Source organism: Leptosomus discolor, chromosome 1 (assembly GCF_034619465.1).
Source record: "Leptosomus discolor isolate bLepDis1 chromosome 1, bLepDis1.hap2, whole genome shotgun sequence".
Taxonomy (NCBI): Eukaryota; Metazoa; Chordata; class Aves; order Leptosomiformes; family Leptosomidae; genus Leptosomus; species Leptosomus discolor.
The window spans coordinates 132751268-132777689 of NC_141391.1; the positions used below are offsets into that span (position 1 = coordinate 132751268).

At 49.4% G+C, this 26422-nt stretch overlaps 2 protein-coding genes across 2 annotated transcripts; one reads left to right on the plus strand and one right to left on the minus strand.

Annotated features, from left to right (window-relative positions):
- The first annotated feature begins 984 nt into the window (after positions 1-984).
- Positions 985-16172, plus strand: CLSTN3 (calsyntenin 3). The gene is made up of 18 exons (XM_086460765.1): positions 985-1069; positions 3735-3857; positions 4818-5013; positions 5498-5706; positions 6018-6167; positions 6821-7006; positions 7464-7733; positions 8023-8135; positions 8215-8377; positions 9410-9466; positions 10242-10399; positions 10582-10730; positions 11203-11429; positions 13061-13231; positions 13811-13956; positions 14084-14219; positions 15730-15947; positions 16032-16172. Exons 1-18 carry the CDS (start codon positions 985-987, stop codon positions 16170-16172), a joined length of 2898 nt encoding a protein of 965 aa, XP_086316891.1.
- A 1574-nt stretch (positions 16173-17746) lies between these two features.
- LOC104340209 (solute carrier family 25 member 36) lies at positions 17747-25380 on the minus strand. The gene is made up of 7 exons (XM_086464868.1): positions 25340-25380; positions 20428-20604; positions 19899-19976; positions 19478-19578; positions 18783-18849; positions 18309-18586; positions 17747-18209 (listed from the first exon to the last, which is right to left on the minus strand). The coding sequence occupies exons 1-7, from the start codon at positions 25378-25380 to the stop codon at positions 18010-18012; spliced, it is 942 nt and encodes a 313-aa protein (XP_086320994.1). The 3' UTR covers positions 17747-18009.
- Positions 25381-26422: the final 1042 nt, after the last annotated feature.

Sequence of the window (26422 nt, forward strand, 5' to 3'; positions counted from 1 at the left end):
GGGGCCGACGACGAGATGGAGAGAGGGCAAGGAGCGCGACAGGCACGGAGCTGGGACCGAACTCGCTCGCCGGGCGGGCCGGTCCCTCTCCCGCGGGGTGGCGAGGTCTGCGGGGCAGCCCGGGTCCCGGACTCCCCGCTGCAGTAAAAGTCCGCGCTCCGGGAGGCGCGGAAAAGGCGGGGACTGCCCCTGCTTCCAGCATCTCCGCCTCGGCTGGGGAGGACGTGAGAACGGCTGCTCACCTCCTCACCCTCCGCCCTCCTCGGGGGCTGCCTGTGTTAAACTCTTGGCAGCCTACCAGCGGCAAGCCTCCCCGCCCCTCCCCCGGCCCTTTCTCACACTGTGACTCCGGTGGCTGCGAGCTTCCTCAGAGCAGTGTCCTGGGCCACGTTCCCCCCGGCCCGGCCAACCCGTCGAGGGGACGCGGCGGCAGGCTGGCAGCTCTCCCCTGCCGAGCCCAGGGCGGATGGGCGGTGGGCTCCCGAGGCGGTCTGCAGCCCCTCGCCCCGGCGCCCCCCGATCTTCATACTCCCCTCCCCGGCCTGCTCCTCCCGCGTCCTCCAGCAGCTGCGAGGATGCTTCCCGGGGCGAAGCACCGGGCGCCGGTTTTGAAGCATCCCGCCCCACCCACCACGGCCAGGCGCCCCCAGCCCTCGCCCCTCTCCGTGCCCTGTCCGGATTGCAGTGAGAAGGAAAACAGCGGCGCTACCGCACCGCACCGCGCCCCGCCCCCCCCCCCCCAGCACCTGGCGCCGCGTCCCCTAGCATTGGCTACCGACCCCCACAGGCCCTCGCCGCGCCCGTGACGTCATGCTGCAGTGGCGAGGCGGGGCCGGGCGTGGAGCGGAGCCGGGCTGGCGGAGGTGCCGCGCCGTCCCTGCGCGCCGCCGCCGCCGCCGCGGTAGCGAGGGCGTAGGCCGGGCCGGGCTGGGCCGGGCCCGCCGCTGTCCAGTAGCCCCGGGCGGGCTGGGACCCGCCGTCGCGATGGGCGCCCCTCGGCCCCCCGCCGCCGTCTTCCTCCCTCTCCTCTGCCTCTGCGCCGCGCTGCCCAGCAGCGCTTCCAACAAAGGTGAGCGACGGAGCGCCGCGGGCGCGGTCCCGGTCCCGGGCGGCGGGGCGCTCCGCTGGGAGCCTCCGGCCACCCCCCGCGGCGGGGCTGAGGGGCTCGTTGGCCGCGGCTCATCCATCCGCCCCCGCGGTGGCGGTGCGGCTCCGCGCTGCCCGTCGTCTTCGTCTGGCACATTTTTGTTGGGGCATCTTCGCCGTCCCCAGCGGCTCCGGCTCCCTTTGCTCTTTCGGGCGCGCTCAGCCCATCCCCTCTCTACTTTCTCCATTTGTCTCCTACCACTGCTTTTTTCTCCATTCTTTCCTCTGCTGCTAGCATTCCCCTCGCATTTTCCCCTCTTCCACCCACTTGTCTTGCTTTTGTTTCAGTTGTCGCTGTGTGGATTTAGCCTTCCTTTAGCCTTCCTTCCCTCCTTTAGCGTGCTGAGAATGTGTTGCTTCTCCACAGACTCCTGTGGTCTCCAAAACACATCCCCTATCTCCATCTTCCAATTCTAGTTCATCCATCTACAATCTGTCGATAGGAATTATTGTACACTTACATGTTAACTATGCAGGTTGCTTATATAAAACAGTATTTTGTGCGCTAAATACGTACCGCTACAGCGGTAACGTTCTGAATGCAGATGTTCTCTGAACACGTAGAGCGATGGAGAAAGATGCAGGTTTCTAGATCTGTGGCTGTAGAAACAGGCATGAGAAATTCATCCAAGGGGTCAGTGCGTCAGTAGTCTGAGAGGGTGTGAGAATCTGGAAACGTGCGAGGGACTCAGGGGTCATCAGGGAATGTGACACCTCAGGGTGCTTTCTGTGCTTCGGAAGAGGTAGAGCTACAGGGCTGGTGCAACACAGAACTCTGTGTACGCTGACATTGGCAGGGGTATTTATTTGCTCTGGTGCCAAGGGGCCTAGTGTCGAGGCGAGGCCCCTTATGCTCTGGATTTTCTCTCTCCTTTATGAATTTACACTCTGAAACATCTACCCACCTTTGGCAAATTATCTTAGATTTACAGGAGCTTTCTTGAAGCCGGTAGGAGTCTGTATCCTAAAAATATTCCCAAAATGTTTTTCTAATCTCCAGGAACTCATTTCCCGAGAAATCAGATTCGTGATTCCAAATTTGCAGATGGATGCAGCAAAGGATTTATCTTTCTACCACCACTTTGTTACCCCAGCAACAGGGTACATTTGGCATTTGTAGCTATGGATTACCACCTCGGTGGTGTGGCGCATGGACTAGAGCCATCACAGAGTGGAATCTGGTGGGGGCAACAGTGGGGTGGCGTGAAACGTGGGCACTTGCACACAGGGAGGACTCCACCTGCATACTGAGCAGGATGGATGTTTCTCTGGATTTCCTACCCAATGCTTTATAATCTTAATCAATACGGTGAGTGAGAAATGCCAACCCGCGCTCGTCGCTGCTATGCCAGGCTGTGTCTGCCCTCTCTGCCCTGCTGGTGCATCCCCAGTCTGACCTGTCACCCTGTCTGCTGGCCCCACCACCTGGTTCCAGCAGCATTCCCTGGCCCCGATTTGCAGAAGTGCTTGGTTGAAGGGATACTGTCCCTTTTGAGTCGACACATCACACCATGCCAGTATGGTTTCAGAGGATACTGTGCTGCAGAGGATGAATTCACATATTGGAAGTAGTGCCCTTGAAGGGAAAGGCTCTGCATCCTACTCTCCACCAGCTCTGAGCCTCGCTGTGCTCAAAGTATTGCTTGGTTGTAATAAATCTTGGTCTCCAGGGGGTGGGAGAGTGGGGGATTATCTGGGAATAGGGGTTGTAACTAGGCCATGTAATATAATCTCTGAGGCCCGTTTGGCAGGGAGTGGACATGGGGGGAGGGGTTTTTAATATGTAATGATTTTTCTTCTCTCTCCCCTCCCCTTCCCTCCTCTCCCACCCCTTTATTTTTCCCTTTCCCTGCCCTGGAGCCTGTGTGATAAAGATTAATTTGCTATTTCTGGGCCTGTGACATTTTTCAGAGCCTCCTGCTGGCTACTGCCTCCATGCCAAGCCTGGCTGAGCTCCAGCCAACGGGATTAGCAAGGAGGGGCCAAGGGAATATGGTGCTTGCCATGGAGTGGGGAAGGATGGGTCAAGGGACTCTCAGAATAGGTTATTATACACGCAGAATGACTGACTGAAAGTGTATCTGGGTATGCATGTGTAGGTCCTGGGCCTTAGTCCAGAGGATGCAAGGCATAAGTGCTAATGGCTGCACGCAAGACTTGTCTCCTGGGGCCACCCCAAGGGAAGATGTATCCTGGACCCTTTAATTATGGCTTCAGTGAGCCAAAGGATTTAGCATTTGGAATCTGTCTCCAGAATTAGGCTACTTCTACCTCTTGATTTAATTTTTTTTAACTGCTTCAGCTTTCCTGGGCACCCAGCAAAATTAGATGGTAATGACAAGGCCAGAAGGAACACATTGTTTCTGATGAGGTCTCCCAAGAGCCATGTAGAGTAGAACTAAAGAAAGATAACTTCTTTCTCCCAGCCTATTTTAGACTTCTTCATTTCCAGAGAAGAAGGTGGGAAGAAGGTGGGGAGGGGTGGTTGTTACCTGCCGCTGGATGATATTCTGCTCTTTTCCTACTGAATCTGTCATTGACGGCTAATACATTCCTGTGCTCCATCCCTTACCTTAAACCCACCTCAGCAAACAAGCACAAACCCTGGATTGAAGCTGAGTATCAGGGCATCGTCATGGAGAATGACAACACAGTCCTCCTCAACCCACCGCTATTTGCACTGGACAAAGATGCTCCACTGCGCTATGCAGGTAGGTGGGTAACAGCTCTGGGAAGGGTGGGAGGCAGGGAGAGACTTATGAAGACGCAGAGACAGGGTGACATTCATCCCTGTGCTGGATTCTAGCTCTCTCCAGGAAATAATCACCTCCAAGCCTTATTCCGGAGGAGGTCCCCAGTGAAGTCTGGAGGCAATTTGGGCACAGCTTGATTTAGGATTCTGTGAGCTATTTCCCTTAGGGAGAGAAATTGAGGGTGGAGCCAGCTACTTTTTGACGCAGTTCTGCTATTTCCAAAGATCACATGCACAGCTCTGTGTCTGTGGAGAAAGCTGGTAAAGCACACTTCGTTGGCAGTGCTACATCCCCTCACAGTGAGCACAAATCCCTGAAACTACGGACGAGGCTTTATGAGCATTGTATTCCTGGTGCTTGCTTAGACCATGCCTAGAGCTTCCTCACACATCCTTCCTGAGCTTTGGGAGAGGAAAAGCGGTGCCTGTGAGCTGAACTATAGGATTTAGGTGACCCTATCCGCATTTCCCTGCGGCACTGTGCACATCCTGCATGTGTGGGTGGATGAGACATCATGGATCTTCATGCTTTGGCTGCCTATCTGCAATATATGGCCTGTTTTGCCTCCCTGGGGGATGTAGAGGAGAAATAAGTTGCTCCCTCAGTACTGTGGCTGTGTAGCACTAATAAATCTAGTTTGAGCCTTGTAACCTCTAATCTTTCTTGATGCTGGTCAGGACTCCTTGCCATGGGAGTAGTCTCCAGTAGAGGGCCATCCACACGATTAGTGGCTGTAAGAGATTGCAGGAAGAACTCCTAGAGAACCAAAAATTGCCTGAAATGAGAGACCATAATGAGGGAGAAAGGAGAGTGTAAGTTAGAAAGGAAGAAAATATGGGAGAGGGAAGCAAGGGGGCATAATGCACTCTCCTCAGCCCTTTACTTTCTCCCCTTCCTCTCTGCCTTTGTGGGTACCAGGTGAAATCTGTGGCTTCAAGATCCATGGGGCAGGGGTACCTTTTGAAGCTGTAATCCTGGACAAAGCTACAGGTGAGGGGCTGATCCGGGCCAAGGAACCAGTGGATTGTGAAGCACATAAGGAACACACATTCACCATCCAGGCTTACGACTGTGGAGAGGGACCTGATGGAGCAAATACCAAGAAATCACACAAGTAAGTCCATGCAGTTATTGCTGCATGTTCCAAAACATGATCTGTCACAGAAATGAAATGAAAATTGCTGTGGGAATGCTTCCTTTAGCCAGAAGTATTTTTCTCTAGGCTTGATACTATAACTCAACATGTTAATAAGACCCAAAGAGAAATGATCATTGACTGAGTCATGTGAGTGAATACACTAGAAATGAGGGCCGCTTGACAGTTGTGTCTAAGGCTAGTGTTTTATGTTGCTGCATATAGGCAGGAGGTCCAGATTACATTATCATTCCTTTTGTTCTTTCTCTGCGGTGGGAAACCATTGTCCAAGCTCCTGTGTGCCAGTGTTGCTGCGTTGAAACCAAGGTCCCTTTCCTTGTCCTTGCTTTTAACAGCTGGAAATCAGACTGGTGCACTTTAGGGGAATGACTTACACTGAAATTTAGGCGGTGTATGGCTCCTAATGAGCTGATCAGTTCTTACTGATGTCTTTCTGCATCAGGGCCACAGTGCACGTGCGAGTAAACGATGTGAATGAGTTTGCTCCTGTCTTTGTGGAAAAGTTGTATCGTGTGGCGGTGACTGAGGGAAAGCTGTATGACCGCATCTTACGTGTGGAAGCCATTGATGGAGACTGCTCGCCACAGTACAGCCAGATCTGCTACTATGAGATCCTGACCCCCAATATTCCCTTTCTGATTGACAATGACGGTAAGAATCTGCACCTACCATGAGCACGTCACTCCCCCTTTTCTGCTTTGCTCCCTCTCTGCCAATTCTGTTTGCTGGCAGAGCTGTGCTGTATGAATTTTCTAGCACTGATGATTTATCTCTTCTGGTGCAGAGATGCAGCAGCCATTTTGTGGGGTGCTATAGCTTGTTACAGAGTGGTACTGGGTCAGGGAGACTCAACCCCTTTTTGGTTGTTTTTGTAGTTGATCAAAAATAAGAGTGATTTCTAGAAGGAACATCTTGGAGGAGATTGTCTTTCCTCTCCCTTGATCTCTTTGTTTTTCTAACAGGGAACATCGAGAACACTGAGAAGCTGCAGTACAGTGGAGATCGTCTCTACAAATTCACAGTGACAGCCTATGACTGTGGAAAGAAGCGGGCTTCTGATGATGCTGAAGTTGAAATCCAGGTGAAACCCACCTGCAAGCCCAGTTGGCAAGGTATGAAACCTCCAAACACAGTTATGGCTTCCCTTTGCTTTTGCTGAGCTACTACTCAGTCTTACTCATTGCAAACATTTGTATATACACATATAAATTTGTATGCCCATATATATGGTTCAGTTCTGGCACCAACCCATCAGTCCCATCTAAAGGGATGCAGCAGACATCTGAGTGTGTTGCAAAGCCACTGAAAGGCAATTTTAACATTGGAAAATCATTCCTTGTGAACTAGTATGTATTTTATAAGGCTCATAGACTGTATTAAATGTAGATTGGTTTTGGGGCTGCTTATCTTGAGGACATTTGGCTTTTCCAGAGGTGGTGTATGCCTACAGGTTCACCTTAGTCAATAGAATTAAGGGGAAATCAACACAGCTAAATATCTGCTCTGCATGATAAGAGAGGCTGACAATCCAAGGCGTGATGCTACACCGGTACTAGCTGTAGAAGATGAGAATTTGGACTCTGTGCTTCTAGTGAATCTTCCCTTGCACTGATGCCAGCTGCATGAAGTTGTCTTTACAACGTGGAAAGGGCCAAAAATCTCAGTTTCTGGGCTAGTCCATAGATGCAACTTGTGTGTGTGCCAAATGTTCTGGCCTTGTGTCCTCGGCAGGACCTAACCCCTCTCTTTCACTCTTCTTCATTAGGGTGGAACAAGAGGATTGAGTACACCCCAGGTGCAGGCAGCCTTGCGCTCTTCCCCAGCATTCACCTGGAGACTTGTGATGAGCCCCTGTGGAACATCCAGGCCACGGTGGAGCTGCAGACAAACCATGTGGCCAAGGGCTGTGACCGGGACAACTACTCCGAGAAGTCACTACGCAAACTCTGTGGTGAATCGATTGTTTCCTGGCCCAAGGGCACCTGTGGCACAGCACCCTTGAGTGGTTCACAGTGGTAGCTCTGTGCCTAACACGGCAGAGATGCTGGGGGACATAGTCCTCACATCTGTGGTCAGCAAGGCTGGAAGGACACCTAGCTTGCATGCTGTGTTGGGGGGCAGTGGGCACCATGCCCATATTTACAAGGGACTCCCCGTGCTTTCATAGCTGGGAAGCCAGAGGTTTCTGTGCGTTGCCCCAGTATGCAGAGTCTATGGGACTTCCCTCGAGCACAGACAGAAAAGTCGCCATCCTTCTTCAGATAGGAGAAGGCCTATAGGCCACTCCTCCTCTCCCTTTGCCCTCGGATGTTACAATGAGACCTTTAGCACCCTCTTCATCTGTTCCTTAGTTCTCAAGCTTCTTATTCTCCTGTGCTGACATTCCTGACTCCTTCCTTTCTCTGTAGGTGCTGCCTCAGGAGAGATCGACCTGCTGCCGGTGCCTAGCCCCACAGCAAATTGGACTGCACGGCTCTCGGTACACTACAGCCAGGACAGCAGCCTTATCTACTGGTTCAATGGCAGCCAGGCTGCCCAGGTGCCTGTGGTGAATGGGCCGAATGCCCATGAGGGGATGAGTGACCACTTCACCCTGTCTGTATGGATGAAGCATGCCGTGGTGCCTGGCAAAGGCAGGCGGGAGGAGGAGACGGTGATATGCAGTACAGTGCAGAACGGTGAGACGCTTCTCCTGGGGTGATGACACTTCTGCCCGCTGCCTCTAACTTGTTAGAAGCGATTGTCCCTGCAGAGGGAAATCTCCTGTGCTCCAGAGTGGGACCTGGGCAGGAGTCCCTCCTTAGGAACACAGCTTCTTCATGTGTCACTTTTTCTGGGAGCAGTGAAGCCTGCTGTGAGCACACGGTGCTGAGTGCCAGTCGTGCTGGCTAGTGTGTGCTTCTAGGCTCTGGCTAATGAGACTGCTCTGAGGTGTGATATGTAACTCCTTGTGCTTGTCTCTGGCAGAGGATGGCTACTCGCATTACTCTCTGGCTGTGCACGGCTGCCGGATTGCTTTCCTGTACTGGCCGTTGCTGGAAAGCGCAAGGCCTGTGAAATTCCTCTGGAAGCTTGAGCAGGTGAGGACGCGTTTGCCTCTTCCCCATGTCCCTTCTACTTCCGCCCTTTGCTGATCCATTCCTTTGCTGTCTGTCGTAGGTCTGCGATGATGAATGGCACCATTATGCCCTCAATCTGGAGTTCCCCACTGTTACGCTCTACGTGGATGGCGTCTCTTATGACCCTGCCCTCATCCACGACAATGGCCTCATTCACCCCCCACGGCAGGAACCGTCGATCATGATTGGAGCCTGCTGGACCGGTGAGTGCCCACTCCCTGAGCCATGCTCTTCCCATATGGGAAACAAGGAAGTGGAGGGAGAGCCAGAGAGGTGAAAGAAACCCCATACTAAATGATGCAAACCACATTGCAGCCATCTTGCCTTCTTGGCACCAAAGCGAATGTGGCTCTTTCCTTCCTCCCGGATCAAGCCAGCAGGCCATGGTAATAATAGCTCAGAGACAAGTGTCATTGGCAGCTTCATGGACAACAGCAGTAGAATATGCGATGGATAAACAGCTTTCAGGCAGAGGAGAGTTCAAACTCTGTACCTCATTCAGGCATTTCTGTCAAAGCTTTTCACCAGAGAGCAGACAGTACTATTAGAGCTGCTGGTTGTATTGATGGAGATTTATGTGTCTTGAAGGTCTATATGAAGAGGTCACAAATCATTCTGTAGGGGAATTGGGTTGGAGAGCAAATATCAGGTTAGGAACTTAGTTAAGCCACTACCAGATTAAAACCTGTTCTGTGGAGATGTAAGGCTGCATTTCCCAGGTCTTTCAGTTCTCCTGCAAGATTGAAGCAGGACAAAACTAAATGAATTTGCCTGCTGCTTTCCTTCACCCCAGCAGAAATTTCTAGTAAGATCATATCTTTCCTATAGTACTGCTTCTCCCAGGTCAGGGAACTTCCCACAGCTCCTGGAACCATCATCAAAAGGATATTGAGTACACGGCTTGTTGCAAACATGGCTATGACCATGTTCCATAAATGGGAATCAACTATTTCCCAAAATAGATATCATTGTGAAAGGAGAAAAAAACCCCTATACCCTCTCCCTTGTATCAGTTACTCATCCTACAGTCTCACCATCCCCTTCATGAGAGGCAATCTGCCCTCTTTCATCTGTGACGTGCTGTCTCTAGGTTTGAAGGGTGCACTGCTTGGCACATGGCTCCAGAACTGTTCTTTTGGACTGGCCAATATAGGCACTTGTGTAGATACTTGCCTAACCCTGTAACTACCCTCTTCCAATGCCTTATTGCTTGTCTGAATGTTCCCTTTTTGCAGAGGAGAAAAACAAAGAGAAAATCAAAGGAAATGAGAACTCCACTGATACCGTACAAGGTAGGGAAAAGAAAGAAGATGGTCCTCTTCCCCTCTTGACTGTGCATGACTATCACTTCTTGCATGGTGCCTTCCTCATACAGCTACCCCAATCCTGTCCTGCCACCTCCCACCATCTTGGGAGGAAACCCCTTATTTGGCAGATTGGTCCTTAACACCTTGGTATCTGTGGAGCATGAAAAGGCTGATAGGAGGACTACAGGCTGCTTTGAGAGATGGAGTATGCTTTTCATGTGGAGAAGGAGTCCTCATGCCTGATCGTTAAAGTTGGTCTCCAAAGAACACAATAGCCATTAAAGACATCAGGAGATGTCACCTCATCCCTAACTATCTATGGAATGTATAGTTTCTTTTAAAAGCCCTCACAGGAAGCAAAGTGAGAAGGGGACAAGAAATTGTTTCCATCTGGCATTCAGCAGTTTGTCAGAACTTCTCCTCACTACCCACCATTCACTGCCCTAGTGTTTTTGTTGGTCTGTTTGTCTTGCCTTTGCCCATCTGGAATTGAAAAAATTGTCATTTTCTTACTTCAGCATCCCCTGTCTTGTCTTTGCTTTTCCATCTCCTGTGCACCCCTCCGTCCCTCTCTGCCTCTCTCATCATCTGTACGTCCCTCACACTGTTGCTTTTGTTGTCTTGGCTTTTCCATGTCCCATGCACCCCTCTGTCTCTTTCTACCTCCCTTAACATCTGTATGTCCCTCACACTGTTGCTTTTGTTTTGCTCTCTTCCTCGCCATGTCTCTCACATCCCCCACCTCCCATGTTTCCCTCAGGAGATCCTCTGTTGATACACCACTACTTCCATGGTTACTTGGCTGGCTTCACTGTGCGCCCTGGTAGCTTGGAGAGCCGGGATGTTATTGAATGCCTGTATGCCTGCCGTGAGGGGCTTGATTACAGTGACTTCGACAGTCTGGGCAAAGGGATGAAGGTATGCCCATCTGCCCAGCTTGCATGGGTCTCCTCCACTCTCCTCCCCAGCCTTGCTTCCCAGGACTTTGCCTGCTCCCCCACCTCAGACAGCTCCCCACCTTTCTCCTTTGTGTCTCTGTCAGCCTGGACTCTTGGCATCTGCCAAGGAACCCTGAGTATTTTCTTCTCTTCCACCTGCAGGTTCATGTGAACCCCTCCCAGTCCCTGCTTACCTTGGAGGGTGACGATGTTGAAACCTTCAACCATGCAATCCAGCATGTGGCTTACATGAATTCTCTGCGCTTTGCTACCCCTGGGGTCCGGCCACTCAGACTCACCACTACTGTCAAGTGAGTGGAAAAAGCGGCACCTCCGGCTATGTTCAGCAAGAGGGTTACCTCTCTTTTGACTAAAATTACACTCCCTCATCTTGTATTTTAATTCTAATTTATGGTCTTGAAATGAGTAAAAGTCTCCCTGAAAATAAATATTTAAGTATCCAGGATCCAAATGGATACTGTAATACTGGGTCCTGGGGTCTATGCAGGTAGCAGAACTTCTGCCTTCACTCATGGTGTGCCAGGCATGTGGGCTGGTTTTAATTTTCTCTGTTGTGTGTGGGTGTGACCAAGTCACCTGAAACCCAGTGATGTCATTCCTACCGCACCTCTCTGTCTTGCACAGAAGGCTATAGGAAAGCTTTAGAAAGACTACCAGAAAAAGGATATTCCCTTCACTGGCAGTAATGGGCAGAAGGTGTCCTTTTACAATGTTGCTGGTGGAAGCTTGGGCCTACTGATGCTTTCTGCTGCTCTCCTTTAGGTGTTTCAGTGAAGAGTCCTGTGTCTCCATTCCTGATGTGGAAGGTTATGTTGTGGTGCTACAGCCTGATGCCCCCCAGATCCTGTTGAGTGGCAATGCCCACTTTGCTCATCCTTCATCAGACTTTGAGGCCCCTGATGGGGTCCCCCTGTTCCCCAGCCTGCAGATCACCTGCTCTATTTCTCACCAGGTGGAGGCCAAGAAGGATGAGAATTGGCATGGTACTGGTGAGTGGAGTACGGGGCAAGGTATAAGTGAAAAACTGGAAAGACCTACAAGAGTTCTTATCCTGCAGAGGAAGTAGAGCCCCTCATTACACTCGAAATAAGAGAGAGTTTACAAATGTAGAAGCAAGGCACATTGTCTGTCAATATGTAGGCTAATTGGTTCTTATCCCTTTCTGCTCCTCCCTCTACTTTTTCTATCCACCTAGTTCCTTTGCCCCACTCTCTCCTCCTTTCCCAGGCTGCTCATTCCTAATCCCTTTTACATTTTACCTACATTTCATTTTATAGAATTCATCACTGGATGGATGTCCTGCCTGTTACCCTCTCCACTCCTGCCCTTACTCAGTCTCCTACTGCTTCCTTCTCTCTTGCTTTCTTTATTTCTCAGCCCCTCCCATCTCTTCCTGCATCATAGAATCAGAATGGTTTGCGTTGGAAGGAACCTTAAAGATCATCTAGTTCCAACCCCCCTGCCAGGGGCAGGGACACCTTCCACTAGACATGACTTCCACTGACTAGATTCAGTCTGACAAAAATGAAAGACATCAGTTTCTCAGTGATTTTCAGAGATCAGTGGTGAATAGTATATCTTCCATAGAAATAATTTATTTAGTGGGGACCACTATAGCCAACAGATACACCCTCCCTCTCTGCCCCCATCATGCTGTCTAAATCTGTCTTAGAGACTAAAATCCTAGGGAAGCAAACTTTTAAAGGTAAGAGATGTTAAAGAAAAGTTTGTGACCATTTCCATCTGTTCAGAAGAGTCCTGGTTTCTCCTAAATAGAGTCCTGTGACATTTTGTCAGGACCAAGGGAGTATTGTAGTATTTACTTTTGTTGGGTTTGTTTGTTGGGGATTTTTTAAATTTCTTAGAATGCCTTTTTCTCACTAAAACAGTTTCGCTGGCAAATCTAGAGATAGTATCTACCGGCATCACTTATTCCTGTGAATTCCCCGGTCAGTTTCCTCACACCCTATAATATCTTGTCCCACAATTTCCCTCCATCATCCTCAGATTATTTCTCTGTATTCTATGTTCTACATGTCCCTTTCACTTCTTCTGTATCTTTTCTGGTAATGGGATTTTTTGCTCATAGTTTTCTGTTTAGAGCTTTACCTTTCCTCATACAATGATGAGTTTCTGGACATAGAGCGGGTTGGTCTTAGCCCTGCTGAAAGCAGTTAGTCATTGAATGTGGTAGCCATTTTAAAGAAGATGGTAAAATCTCAACCATGGTAACCAGCAGTCGTGAGACAGGGGAAAGCTTTCAAAAGCACTTGGAGTCTGGGAATGTGTGATGGAGTTGTTCCTAATTTGCACATTGTCATTGTCAACAAGAGTCCTTACAGCCATGATGTGTTATCATGAACCAATCTGATAATAGTATGTTGTTCCAAAACAAAGTGACTTTACTATGTGCATAAATAATGTCATTAGAACCAGGGGGACTCCTCCAACAAGTAATTAGACTGACAGTGATTTTTCTCAAGGTCAGTACTAACCAGAGAAAGAGAAGTCATTACATATGAGGTGAGCACTTTTAAGTAAGTACCACTCTGCATAACTTCTGCCTTCATTGATGGCTGTCTGGCTTTCTGGCCCTGTTTTCTTTCCATTTGCATCTCAGTGACAGACACACGAATGTCAGATGAGATTGTGCACAACCTGGATGGCTGCGAGATCTCATTGGTAGGGGATGACTTGGACCCAGAGAGGGAGTATCTGCTCCTGGATGGGGCACTGCTGCAGCAGCGAGGCCTGGAGCTTGTTAACACCTCTGCCTACCTGACCATCACAGGTATGTCCCCTCCTTGGCCACAACTGTCTAATGACGCCTCTCTCACTGCCTCGCGGGCATCACTGGGAGAAGCACTTAACCCAATGTTAGTGATGTGTTGGTGAACTTTGTGAGACTCTGAAGAGGTAACCACTTGTTGAACTTCCCCAGGACATTTCCCTGCGGAGGTGACTCCTCCTCCAGCACATGGTGTCTGAGCTCGCACGAAGGCTTGTATCACTCCTTCTGACTTACTTCTTGGGGTCTGGTGTTCTCAGGAGCCAGCAGCATTTTGCATGACATGACTAGGGACAGCACATCCCACAGGTTGTGGACTGGTACAGCAGTACTGTACTCTCCAGAACTTAACAGGGCTGTTGCTCTTGTTTCTTCCTTCCCTTCCACTTGTTTTAGCAACGAAAGCAGGCATTTCATCAGGTCCTTTGCAGCCAGCTCCATCTCTGCTCCCTTCCTAAAATTAGTGAAGCCAGCATTGCTTTGGATTCCTCTATAGCTCCTAGTTGCTACAGAGTTATGATGCCAGATGGCTTTGAAGCAGGAGCTTCCTCACCCCACAACAGTTCTCTCTTCTTGTCTCAGGTGTGGAGAGCATTGCAGTTTACGAGGAAGTACTACGCCAGGTCTCATACCACATCAACCGTGGCACTGCGCTTTATGAGAGGAAGTTTCACCTGTCCTGCACCGAGATGAATGGACGCTACTCCAGCAACGAGTTTACTGTTGAGGTACAAAATCAACACATGCACATATGCATGCTTGTGCATGCATGGAGAGGACATGGTGGATGGGAACGTGAACAGTGTAGAATGTACCATGAACACAGGGCTGAGGCTCTCTCTGGTCTTTCTGCAGGTGAATGTCCTCCACAACATGAACCGAGTTGCTCATCCTAACCACATGCTGAGTTCCCAGCAGTTCATTCACCGAGGCCATCATTTACCCCCAGAACTATCTGGGCACAGTTTGGCAAGCACCCATAACAGCCCAAGTATGTAACACTATCTTTTGGGTTTATTCCTTTAGGTCAGGATGCCGATTTTGATATCCTCATAGAACCTATAGCAGAGGATTCCATTCAGGCTCTCTATACCCATGTTATTGATTTCTCATTATACTGTCCTGTCCCACTTGTCATTAGCAAATGGACTGCAGTCTGTGTTTTAGAGCTTGGTGCAACAATCCTCCTCTTTTGGTGTATTGTTTTACTTGATGTAGAAGCAGTCTGAAATGTACACCTGAAAAGGTCTAAAAAGAACAACCGTAAGCTGGTACGATTTCATTTGTGCACCTTGCAAAGGTGCTATGCAGGCTTGGGTAATGTAATTTCAGGAAGAAGCTTCGACAGCACAGGAGACAGAAGAGAATCAAGACTGCCACTGCTCTAAAAAAAGAGATGGGACTAGGTGGTGGTCAGCAAGGCAGAAAAATATAGGATACAGCACCACACAGACAAGAGGAGGATTCTTGCTCCCAAGACAGAGGAGGGAGAAGCCTGAAGGCTAGACTAGGGATTAGATTTGTTGATTTGTGCTGGCAGCCCTGTGCCACAAGCATGACCACGGTCCAGTTGGCCCTTCCTAGGCTGTGAAAGCTCTAGGACTGTTACGGAGGACCCTGCATTTGTTTTGGTCCTTTGTTGTAGGGAACATGGAAAGCACCTTTGATGCTAGCTTTTCCTGCAGCTTCCTGCAGCAGTGGATCCCAAGCTGGTCCAGGCCTGCAGCTGGCACTGAGACACTGCAGGGACAGCCTACATAGATGCTGAGAGCACACCAAAAACCAGCCTTTGCCACTCCCTTCCCCAGCTCTGCCCTATCACAGCAGCAAAGGAACAGTTGTCGCTGCTGTACAGAACCACCCAGAACAAATCCATGGAGGGCCTGGATAGATTTTGCAGGGAAGTGGGTTATCTTGGGAGTCAAGGTTCGGCCTACAGGCTTAGAATAAAGGGGTGGGAATTGGGCTAAGGGTCTTAGAGGAATTTCAAGTTTTCTCCTGTGGAGAAGCCAGGCTTTGACTGTGGCCCTAGTTAGAAGGCCATCATAGCCCTCACCTGTGCCCCATGTGCAAAGCAGATTCTTTTGGCTTCCTTCTTTCTCTACTGCTTGCACAGAAGTCACACCCTCTGAAAATCATCCTCGTGCCTTTAGAGGCTCTCCCCAGCACACATTTCTCCCTCCCAAGAGGCGTATACAAATGGCTGCTGTGCAACAGGTCCTGATGACTTCTGTAGCTAAAGATGTGCAGTCTACAGGCAGGGCTAACATCAGAGGATGCCTGAACCTAGGCATCCTGGAAAACCATGCAGGCCTCGAGTGAAGATACAGCAGCTGAGGGCAGGAACCACATGTGCCCAGGGAAGCAAAGTCAGGACATGTTCCTGCCTAGCCCAAAAACCCAGGCTTTGCCCAGGAACACCAGTTCCTGCGGGTCAGACTGGAAACGCACATTTCTGTGACAGGACTCTAATCACGCCTTCTCATTTTCCTTCTCTAAAGTGGTCCCCAGTGCTGCCACTGTCATCATTGTGGTGTGTGTGGGCTTCCTGGCACTCATGGTGATCCTTGGCATCCTGCGCATCCACTCCCTGCACCGGCGGGGAGTGGGGCAAGAGGTCCCTGGCACTGCTGAAGGGGAGCACACAAGCACTGGAGGCAAAGCGAGCGACATGTTCTGGGATGACTCAGCCCTCACCATCATAGTCAACCCCATGGAGGTAAGGAGCAGCCACAGTGGCTGGGGCTGGGTGGGCAGCTGGTTTGCCAGATACTTCACCTTACCCCGTGTCTCACCTCCCCAGTCCTACCAGAGCTGCCAGGAGAGGGCAGCAGAAAGCAGCGACGGCAGAGGTAGTGAGGGCATGGAGGATGAAGATGACAGCACAGACTCGGAGACACCCGACTCCCCAGTTGGCAAAAGGGACGGCTCTCACTGCTACTAGGAGCTTTAAAACGCGTCCACTGGATTCCCCCCAAAACATATGGCTGGAAGAAGGAGGTGTCTTACTTTTAACTTCTTCCTTCCCCCACCGTGTACACATGTGCTCCTCACTCATTTGCCATTCCTGCCTCCCACGTTCCTTCATCTTCTACCATTCTCATTGTGGACATTCCCCACGTTATTGACCCCCCCATCTGGCTCTCTAGAAACACGTGTTAGGGCACTTGCACATGACAGTGGCACAGTTCAAACTATGATGAGGAAGGAGGCGCTTGCAAAGAACAGAAATTTGGAAGGAGGAGCCAGCCATAGGGCTCAGAGTGGGGTCTCTCACAACCCCTTCCCAGATATTATATATATATATTGTATATTTTTTCAATGTTGTCGTTTGAGGTTTATTCTCGTTTCATGCAAAAAAAACAAACCACTGCAGCTTGTGTCGCTTTGTAAAATTGTCGATACTCCTAAACTAAATGGATGAAGGTAAGAAGGATGAGGAAACAAAGTGGATTTTAAAATAAATGGATTTCAAATAAAATGTTCAGGGCATCTGCAGTTTTTCACTACAAGCAGGGAAAAAACCAGTCAGCGTAGTCTCTAATATGAGACTGGAGATTGTCCAGAGCATGTGTTTACTGAAATTACTGCCTTATGTCAGGGAAGGGTTACATTTTTTAGTGTCTATGTTGGAAGAAGGAAAAAACACATCACCCCTGACCCTACCCCCTGCCTTTTTCAGAGTGAAAATAGTCTTTGTAAACACAATGTAGCCTTCCCCAGCACATACTGCTAAGAACCCATTAAGGAACAGAAAGCATCCCAGCCTGTCACAGGCAAGTGTAACACATTCAGCAAACTGAACTCTTGATCAGAGAAAAAAAAAAAAAAAAAAAGGCTCTTTCCATATACTCAGTGTATCTTCAATAGAAACAGGCCAAATCCTCAGCTTCATCCATCTTTTTACCTGATCCACTTTGTTTACCAGCATAAAAGACCAGGGGTTCCAGCCTGTAGCAGAACAGCCCCAGCACTTCTGAGGGAAGGAGGTGTCCTCTTTCTGCTGGGAACGGAGGGGATGCAAACAAAACAGATACTGGAAAAGCATGGCTATGAGCCCAGCTGCATGAGTTGTTAGGGTAGTGCTTCATAGCAGGCTGTGCTTCTTCCCTTGACGTACTTGGTCTGATTATTCAGACCCTGCAAGGCAAAAAGAGGCTGTCAGCTGCCTGACATGTCTCGGGGCAATGGCATGTTAAGGACTCAAAGGAAGATTCTACAATAGCACATTTTCTGGCAGCCAAGGTTGAGAAATACTCCTTAGGGGCAGCAAAGTAGCACAATAGGTGAGAGTGGAAAAGCCCCTCTGAGGGCACAAAAGTTCTCAGCACAAGATCTGCTTGCTGCAGTTCTCTCCGATGTCTCAGCTCTAGCCTGTCTTCCTGTCCAACTGTGCCCACGTATGGTTGTTACTGGGTCTAAAAGAATTGAACGTGCTGAGGCTGTCTAAGATACTTTTACGCTTTCTCCTTTGTCTCCTTCCCAGTAAGTTCCGTGCCCTTGTTTCACGTGCAGGGAGCTTACTGCAGGCACTGTCAAACCAGTGCCCTGACATCTTGAAGCACCAAAATAATTCAAGTCTCCAGAAAGAAGAAAGGCTACATTGCGCACAGCGGAGCCAAAAACTTTGCACAAAATAATCTTGTCCGGAGATTGCTACGCCTGACCCAGTTCTGATATGCGAAGAAAAGCACCACCTCTTGGAGCATGGAAAAAGGCCAAGTCAGGATCATGAAGTCCCTCTATCGCACCAGCAGCCTCAGCCAGGTGCTACAGATTGCTTACAACGTGGAAGAGGCCAAATGTACGATGAGTTCATAGGTAGCCATCATGATAGCTGTGTTTGGGATCTGGCGGATCAAGTGAGCCAGGAGCCCTCGGTATAAAGCCAAGGGTCCTTCTTCATGGACCACAAGCTGCAGAGTCTGTATAAAGGAACGATATCGTGACCCTTCTTCTCTCAACCGTGTCCGAATGACCTCTGAAGGGACAAAAAGAGAATTTATATTAGCAGATTGATCCTACAGGCATGGCATCTCCCATTGAGGGGAAAAGAAGCAAGGAGAATGGACCCACTCACCATGTGGATATGCAATACATGAAGCACATGTTTTGGAGACAGCAGCAGCTCCCATTAGTCCAAAGAAATCATGGCTGTTTGATGAAAGTGTGGGGGAAAGGGAATGATGGCTGTTTCTCAGCTGTTGTTTCAGTGCTTCATAGATGACAAAGTGTATGATGGTCTCTGACACTCCAGCATAGGAGGCAGTGATACCACGGTAAAATCCACGAAGGCCTTCAGTACGGTACACATGCATGGCACATTGGAGAGCATTGCTGGCCATCTCCCCCTTCACCCTGTAAAAAGGAGGGATGGTTAGAACGGCATACTGCTCCACTGACCTAAAATGCTCTTGTGAACACAACTGTATGACTCTTCCCCAACATGCCTTGAAGACCTATGTTCTGATGGCAAGTCACAGACCCTTACCCAACCCCAGCCCAAACCAGTCCTGATTCGACACAGTGGCTCTGCATTGCTAGCCTACCTTACCTGGCTTCCAACTGCATCCTGGTTTTCACTAACCAGATAGGGTTGGTGAGTGTGGCAGAGGTAATGCCTGGAGAACAGAAGAGGAAGACAGCCATGAGCACCAGGATTTGTGAGGAGGTGCTGATCTACTAGCTCTCTGAATTTTGCTTGGCAAGCTGCAGGCATTTGCAATTTGAGAATGACCTTGAGCTTCCATGGGAGCAGACACATTTAGGGCAGACCATTTCATTCTCCTCCTCCTCCATTATGCCTTTGTCTGGTGGTAATTAGCTCCTTTGCCTCCAACACAACCCTACTACAAGCCCTGGTGTTACAGAGAGACAGGAAACAACAGTCTAAACTTGCAAGAGTGGAAGATTTTGTTAGAGAACTGGGATATATCAAGAGAAATGATTCTGTGAGTGGTCTAAATTACACACTGCCTTCTCCCGCTGACACCTGAATGGAGCTCTTTTCCTGATAGCAGCTGAAGGGGTAAAGACTAGACCATGAGTTGAAGGGATGAGCCTAAGAAGAATGAAGAGTGAGAAAACATTTTGGCTACCCAAGGAACTCATTGCTCCAGGTGTGGAGGAAGAAAAACTTCAGGAGAGAGAGCAGGACTGATGGCAGCAGCAATGGGGAAGGAATGAAACCCATCTACACTTACAAACAGAAGGACCCCTTGGCTCTGATTTGAGACAAAAGAGGCTCACCTGCACACGCTGCTGATAGCATGTGTACTTTCTTGGACTCTGGTACAAGGACAGAATTGAGCCTCTCCTTAACACCAGAATAGGCAGCAAAATATATAGCCCTGATTGGAAAGAAAACCAGAAGAGGTTACAGCTCACCTATGAGAAGCAGAGACAGCACTGCTGTAGGGTCTCACTCCAACCTTTCTTACTCCCAGCACAAGTTTGTCTAACATGACATCAGATACCATTTATACTAGGCCCACAGCAATCATCTTATCTTACAACTATGATCAGAAGGTCCAGAAAATGTCTGTGTGAAGGGGTCCTGTAGCACAATGAGCAAAAGGCCTGGACTGCTTTCAGAATGTGGAGCAATAGCTGTCACAGAGGTCCTTTAAAAAGTATGCAGCATGAGCTATCCTCAGGGAGCAGTACTCACCGGGAAGGAGCAACCCCAACAAGGTTTGGACCCAGACCTCGGAACAGGGATCGCACGCCTTCCTTCTCAAGGATGGCCCTACAGAAGGAAATAAATAGAGAAATCAGCAGAATAACTAAGCTGGGGGCTCTCCTGTTCCTCCTTCTTCTTCATTCTTCAGTGCTTCTTGTAGCATCCTCTCCTCACCTCCTGTGTTATCCTTTTTCTGCCCTACTCATTTTCTCTCCAACCACGTCTCCTCTCTCCTTCAGTCGCTTCTTCCTATTCTTGCTGACACCATCACTCTGGGTCTGATCAAACCACTAGCTGAGGTATTTCTCACAGTCCCAAAAGCTCTGAGTTCAAAGCACAGATCAGCTGTGAGAAGTAGATGTACCTGTGTTCTGATGAAAATTCCTACCTCACTTGTAGTTTCCTGAGTCTGTCTGTCTGTCTCTTTCTCTGCCCTGCCCCGCTCCACCCGCCCCCCACCCATGGCCAAACATTCACCTCCCTTGTGCTAACATGCACACTGCCCTATCCTACTCACCTCAGCAACTTGAGCACTCCAGGAGATGGTGGGGTGGGGTTCATCAGCCTCACACTCATCCCTGGCAGCTGTATCTCTGAGAGGCACAGAGGCCTCAGTGTCAGTTGGGATGACTGTAGACGTGTCTTCACCACTTCCAGTGGACAGGTCAGGATGGCTCCAGCTGTGCCACCACATCTAGGGCATAACAAGGGCATAATGGCACACGTAAGAATGACCCCTGTGCAGGAACAGGGCAAAAATTCTGACCCTGCTCATCCACAACTTTTCCCCTCTAGGAGAGGAGGTTAAGTCCCCCAGACTGCGTCACACATGACCTCCTGCTCTGACACTGATTAACGTAATAACAGCTTAGCTTGGGACATGTCCTGGCAGCCTCACTCTAAAACCTCACTCAGTATTTGAGATAAACAGTCCCAAGTCCGCAGGGACTCAGCAGTCCCTCAGTTCAAAGCTGCTGATCCCTGCATTCAGAATCTCCCAGAGCAAACATTTCTGCTGCCCAACCTCACTGCAATGCCTTCTGCTGAGATCACCAGGCACCATGCCTCGCACCTCCCCACAGCAGCATTGGCTCAGAGAGGGGCAGGACAAAACTCTCCCACCCCTCAGCCTGTGTGTGTCTTCAACCCATAACCCATTCAGCCCCACGTTTGCAAAGCCCTGTAAGCAAATTCTGTATTTTCCGCCAACAGCCAGGCTGACCCCCAGCCTGACTTGCTTAATGAAAGAGGACCCTGACCTTCAGCAGACAGAAGCTATTTTTGGAACTCATGAACCATCACCATCAACCAGTCTAGTCACACATCAGTAACACTGAAAGGACATGTATCCCCTTTTTCCCTTTCTGACACCCAGGGACAAGTCAGAACCAAAACATTCAGTTCTCAGCTTCTGCCCCTTCAGATCCTTTGACTGACAACTCTGTTCTTCTAGAGGATGCTCAGCACCTGAAAGACTGTTTCGAGATGAATTTGCATGGAACAGCCATGCAAGAGGCTTTGACGAACAGACAATTGTTCATATCTGCTACAGACAATTGTTCATATCTGCTACAGCCAAACTTGCTCTGTTTCACAAGAGATGGAGGCTTAAAAAAAGCTCACTCTGCTCCAAAGAAAGAAAAGCCAACCAAAGAACTACAAGATACCAGGGAAGAATCAAGTATATCAACAGAATTACATATGATGGTACAAGGCAGCAAATAGATAGTTTTGAAGAATTATTTTGAAAAAGTCTATCCAGCTCAGCGCACACATACATTGCTTTCACAGCCTTTGCTTCTAGGTCTTCACTTATTACTGCCTGCAGGTTAGGGGGGAAAAAAACGAAACAAAACAAAACTATGTCTGGATGCCTATTGCAACAAAGTCCAAGAGATGAAGATCTGGCAGCTACAAGGTTATGCTACCAATGATGCCAGCAACTAGCAACTCCAGCAACTATGCCACTCCATTACACTCATGCTGTTTTGCATGATCTATGCAGTGGTGATGAATTGCAGAGCAGATGATCAGCAGCAGCTTCCCTCAGGAGATATGATGAGTGGTGGGAGTTTGGGATTAGGTGGAACATGACCAAAGAACTTAGCTTGGGCTCAGAAGACAACACAAAGCAAAGCAGTAAATGCCCTGGCTCAGGTTCTCTGGATGAACACGCTGATCAAGCATGAACACCAAGACGGCCTACATAGTGATCCAGGAGTCACATGAGGCAATGACTCCATTTACAAAAGCCATGTTGGTTCTTCCCATGTAGACCATATTCATTCTGGGGTCCAACAGTCTTGTTCTTTACCATAGTTTCTACTAATTCGCCTGACACAGGCTCCAGACTTACAGGCCTGTTGTTTTCTTGACCAGAAGTGTAGCTTCCAGTTCAGGAGAAGACTGTGTACAGTGATGACAGATCAAGATGTCTAAGAAGTCTGAATTGAGCAGTTTCAACTTCTTATCTAAAAGCTGAGCAATGACTACAACAGGATATTTAGAGAAGCAATTGCTTGGTATCCTAAAGATTTTTCTCTCTAATGGTGCATAAGGAGCCACAACTTTATGCAATGTATTCATAATATCTCAGTTCTTCAAGTTGTCCCTACCTGAGCATGGTCAGGATATGAATTTGAACCCACGCCTCCAGTTCACAGAAAGGTTTCCAGAGTTCAAGTTCTTCAAGCTACTGCTATGTATAGGTAATAGAGAAGAATTTGAAAAGCAATAATAAAAGTTAAAGAAATTGTGACTCTTCAGCAAGGTGGTCATTTAATCAGCAGTAAGAGAGTCCGAGTTGAAGGGGGACCTTTAAGCCACTATGGCTCAATGGTCAGACCAAGGAGAATTTTTCAGTTTTTCCACCAACAGACAGGAGGTAACATTTTACTCTTGATAAAAGCCATGGGTGACAAAGATTGTACTTAGCAAAGACAGTACTTAGCAAAGCTGCAACGACTGGCAAATAACGAAAAAACACATGGAACTGAGCAGTCACCAAGGGTCCTCATGTTGGGCTTAAACAGACCGATTTAACAAAACCAAAACCCTGAAGTCATGACTCTAGAAGCAGGAACAAAAGCAATTCCTGCAAAATACGATGAAAAGCAGCAGCTGACAACCAGTTCAACATGGACTCCCAGAGCAATGCAGTGGCAAAAAGAGCTAATTGAAGAAGGCAGGCAATTTTACCTTAGAACATAGTCCTTGCCTGTAGATATTGCTTTCACATTTAAAAAGGAAAACTGGAAAGTTTGAAGTGGCAGAAAAAGAGGATTCATTGAGAGAAATATAAAAAACACCATTAACACTTTTTCAATAAACTGAAAAGGGCATGAGAACATGCACAGAGGTGACAAGGTTTACTGGTAATTCACATTTCAGCCCTTACTTACGCTAGCCAAAAATTGAGACGGCTTGAAGATCTTCATTTAAGAATTGCAATGCTACGTCAGACAATTCTGCAGTTAAACCAGGATTCTACCTAGGACACGGATGATCACCTATGGAAGAGTAGGAGAAATATACATCTCCAGAGTGCTCTCCCAGCTTCCCACAGTTTTCAGCTCAGGGATTTCCTCAGCCTCGTCCAATGTATTAAATGCAATGTTGCATTGCATTTAATAGCCATCAACACATTCTTTTTCATTAATCTTTTAAAAATGCTTTCTGGACACTTAAAAAGCTTTTACCCTCTAATATCCTGTGGCCAGGAGTCCCACAGTTTAACTGCACACTGTGTTAAGAGCTATGTGCTTGCATTAGTTTTGAACAAACCTCTCACAAGTTTTATCTTATGGTACCCAGTTCTCATACTAGAAGATAAAGCAAACAACTGTTCCTCCATCAATGAGATCTGTTTCATTAGGTAAAACAGTAATACTAACTGCATACTACAGTAAAAACCTGAACTTCTTATTCATCTCTTATTCATCTCTTGGATTTTAATTAACTGTAATTCAAGGATTATTGCTTAATGGGCTAGGACAGGATACAGACTGACAAAGCTCCCACTAGCAATGCTCCTGTCACTAGCCAAACTCCCATAGTTTTTCAGGAATCGAAGCAGAAAATGAGGATGAGGAAAAGCCTAAGAAGAAAGCTAAGAAATACGAAAAAATATACTAAGAAATGCTAAAATGCAGTGACTATACAGTTCAAAGGATAAAATAAAAGACAATAATATACACAAAATAACGCTGGGAACAGAAAGGGCAAGTACACACAAGCAAAGATTGACATAGCACAACATCTGCATTAGCTGTTTTTTTAATTAACTGGAAATTTACTAGTTAAGACCAATTAAATTATGTGTTTTATTGCACATGCTATACTGTGGACCTCACTGTCACATGGACTCCAACAGACTGGTGGAACTTGGAAAGGGATTAGGCAAGGGAGTTCTGTGGTTACTCAGCAAAGTCTGGAGGACCACAGTATCTTCTGCTTCAGGACATCATAAACTTAAAGCTCATTGTTTTGAGACTTAAATGATAAATGTTTCTTAAAAAGAGGAAGGGTGAAACGCCATGTGAAAAGGGACTTGCTCAAGGGCACGCTGCAAATTCAGAGGCACTGCTGGGATCCACGCTCCAAACACCTGACTCGCTAGAATCAGCCGCGCTATTTAAAGGCAGAGAAGACATGTAGGAATCGCAGCCACACAATGATGAAGGCTTGGCTGCCCTCCCAAAGGCAAGGATTCTCCACCATTTGCTTTGCTGAAGAGGCCGTGCGGCACCTCTCACTCCCTCCTTCCGCACCCCGCTTCCCTTGCCCTCCCATCCCCACTAAGCTCAGGCTGGACGGAACGCCAGGCGAAGGCCCCTGTAACTCACAGGGAGGCTCCCCTTCTTCCCAAACGGCAGAGCCATCCATTCACCCCGGCGCTAAGTGGCAGCGCCGTACCAACGTGCCTACATTTGAACCTGACGCTGCAAAAAAAGCGCGGGCGCGATGAGGATTCCGGGACACCGGCAGTGCCTGGCGTGGGGCAAGGCAGGGTCTTCTCTCCGCCGGCTCTTCGGCACCTGCTGCCGGACGCACGGCCCCACAGCCACGGCGCAAAGTGCGGCCGTGACCCGAGGCCCACCCTCGGGGAGCGGTGGTGCGGACCGCTGCCGCAGGCCCTGCTCCTCAGGGCGGGGCAGGCCGCCGGCAGGCCGCCGGCAGGCCGCGGCGAGGACGAGCCGGGGCGGCGGCCGGAGACAGACCCTGGCCTGGCAGCAGGCGGGAGCAGTGAACGCACCCGCAGCATCCCGAGAAGGGGGCGCCGTGGCCACGGGGCCGGAGCCGGGGCCGACCCGGGGCGGGGGGGGGGAGGGCAAGCCGCGAGCCCGGTGAGGCCCGGTGCCCAGGGCAGCCTCGCGTGTCCTGGGCCAGAGGCCGGCGGGCCCCGGGCCGCCCCGCGCGGGGCCACTCACCCTCCGGCGAGCAGGTGGAGCAGGGTGCTGTGCTGAGACATGGTCCGGCGCTCTGCGGCGCCGCCTGAGCCCCGCGGGCCACCGGCTGGCCCGCCCGCCGCCCCGCGCATTGGCTCCCGGACGGCCGGAGGAGGTGTCCGGGCCGCCGCGGGGCCGGGCCCGTCGCCGGCGGCAGCAGTGGGGGGGCGGGGCGGGGCGCTGCAAGGCGGGGAGGGGGGGCTCCGTGGGGAGGCGACCCCCCGCCCGTGGAAGCCCGGGGCCCGGCGCCTTGGCCTGCGCCGCCTCGGGGACGGCGCTTCCCTCCTTTGCGCTCTCTAGGCTGAACCCAGGCCTCGCTCCTGACGGGATGGACTCCCCACTCCGTGCTTTTGTGCTCTCGTATCCCTCCTTGCAGATTTTAGGGTGCTAATTCACACAGCTCCTTTTGCCCAGCCACTCAAGGCTCTTTCATTTAAAAAAAAAAATCCAAAACAAAACAATCAAAGAAACCTCATTTTTGTTTTGCAAGTGGGGGAACCAAGTCAGAGATGGCAAAATAATTTCTTTGATGTCAGACCACAGGGAAGTGATGGGTTCAAGAGCAGAGCCTAGTCATTCCTGAATCTCATCCTCGCTCAGTGGGACCATAGATACTTCCTCAGATGTTTGGTTTTGTACGACAACAGGCCAATGTGTTTCAGACAAAAAAAACTCAGAACAGATTAGACCCATGATTTTGAAGTTCGAAGGATCAGTACGTCAAAGATGGGCCAAAATATCCTCTGTTGCTTTTGCAAATGCAGGGTCTCACATGGTGTCAGAGTTCACAGAATATCATCTTGCTTGGAAAAAAGCAGAATGTACATCAACATCATGCTGTTGCCACAAATGCACACATCATATCTGTTTGTATGGCTAGAAGGATAGCCTGTAGGTCAGATGAAATAAGCTGTCAGATCAACTCTGTACTACTGTGACTTCAGCACTCACAGCACTGAGTGATGCAGGACCGAGTGTCCAGTTTGGGTACCATGCTGCTACAAAATAGGCAAATGTAAGGGAGTGAACCCACAGAGGGGAGCAACTCACCTGGGCCATCCAAGC

Bases quoted from the DNA above. Each gene is read 5' to 3' on its own strand.
- LOC104340209 (XM_086464868.1), bottom strand. From the start codon at position 25,380: ATGTCTCAGCACAGCACCCTGCTCCACCTGCTCGCCGGAGG. The intron at 18,587-18,782 runs GTAAGGTAGGCT...TCCTTTTTACAG, and splicing joins AGGATGCAGTTGGAAGCCAG to GGTGAAGGGGGAGATGGCCA. The intron at 18,210-18,308 runs GTGAGTGGGTCC...TTGTCCCTTCAG, and splicing joins ATGTATTGCATATCCACATG to AGGTCATTCGGACACGGTTG.
- CLSTN3 (XM_086460765.1), top strand. From the start codon at position 985: ATGGGCGCCCCTCGGCCCCCCGCCGCCGTCTTCCTCCCTCTCCTCTGC. The intron at 5,707-6,017 runs GTAAGAATCTGC...TTTTTCTAACAG, and splicing joins CTTTCTGATTGACAATGACG to GGAACATCGAGAACACTGAG. The intron at 14,220-15,729 runs GTATGTAACACT...CCTTCTCTAAAG, and splicing joins AAGCACCCATAACAGCCCAA to TGGTCCCCAGTGCTGCCACT.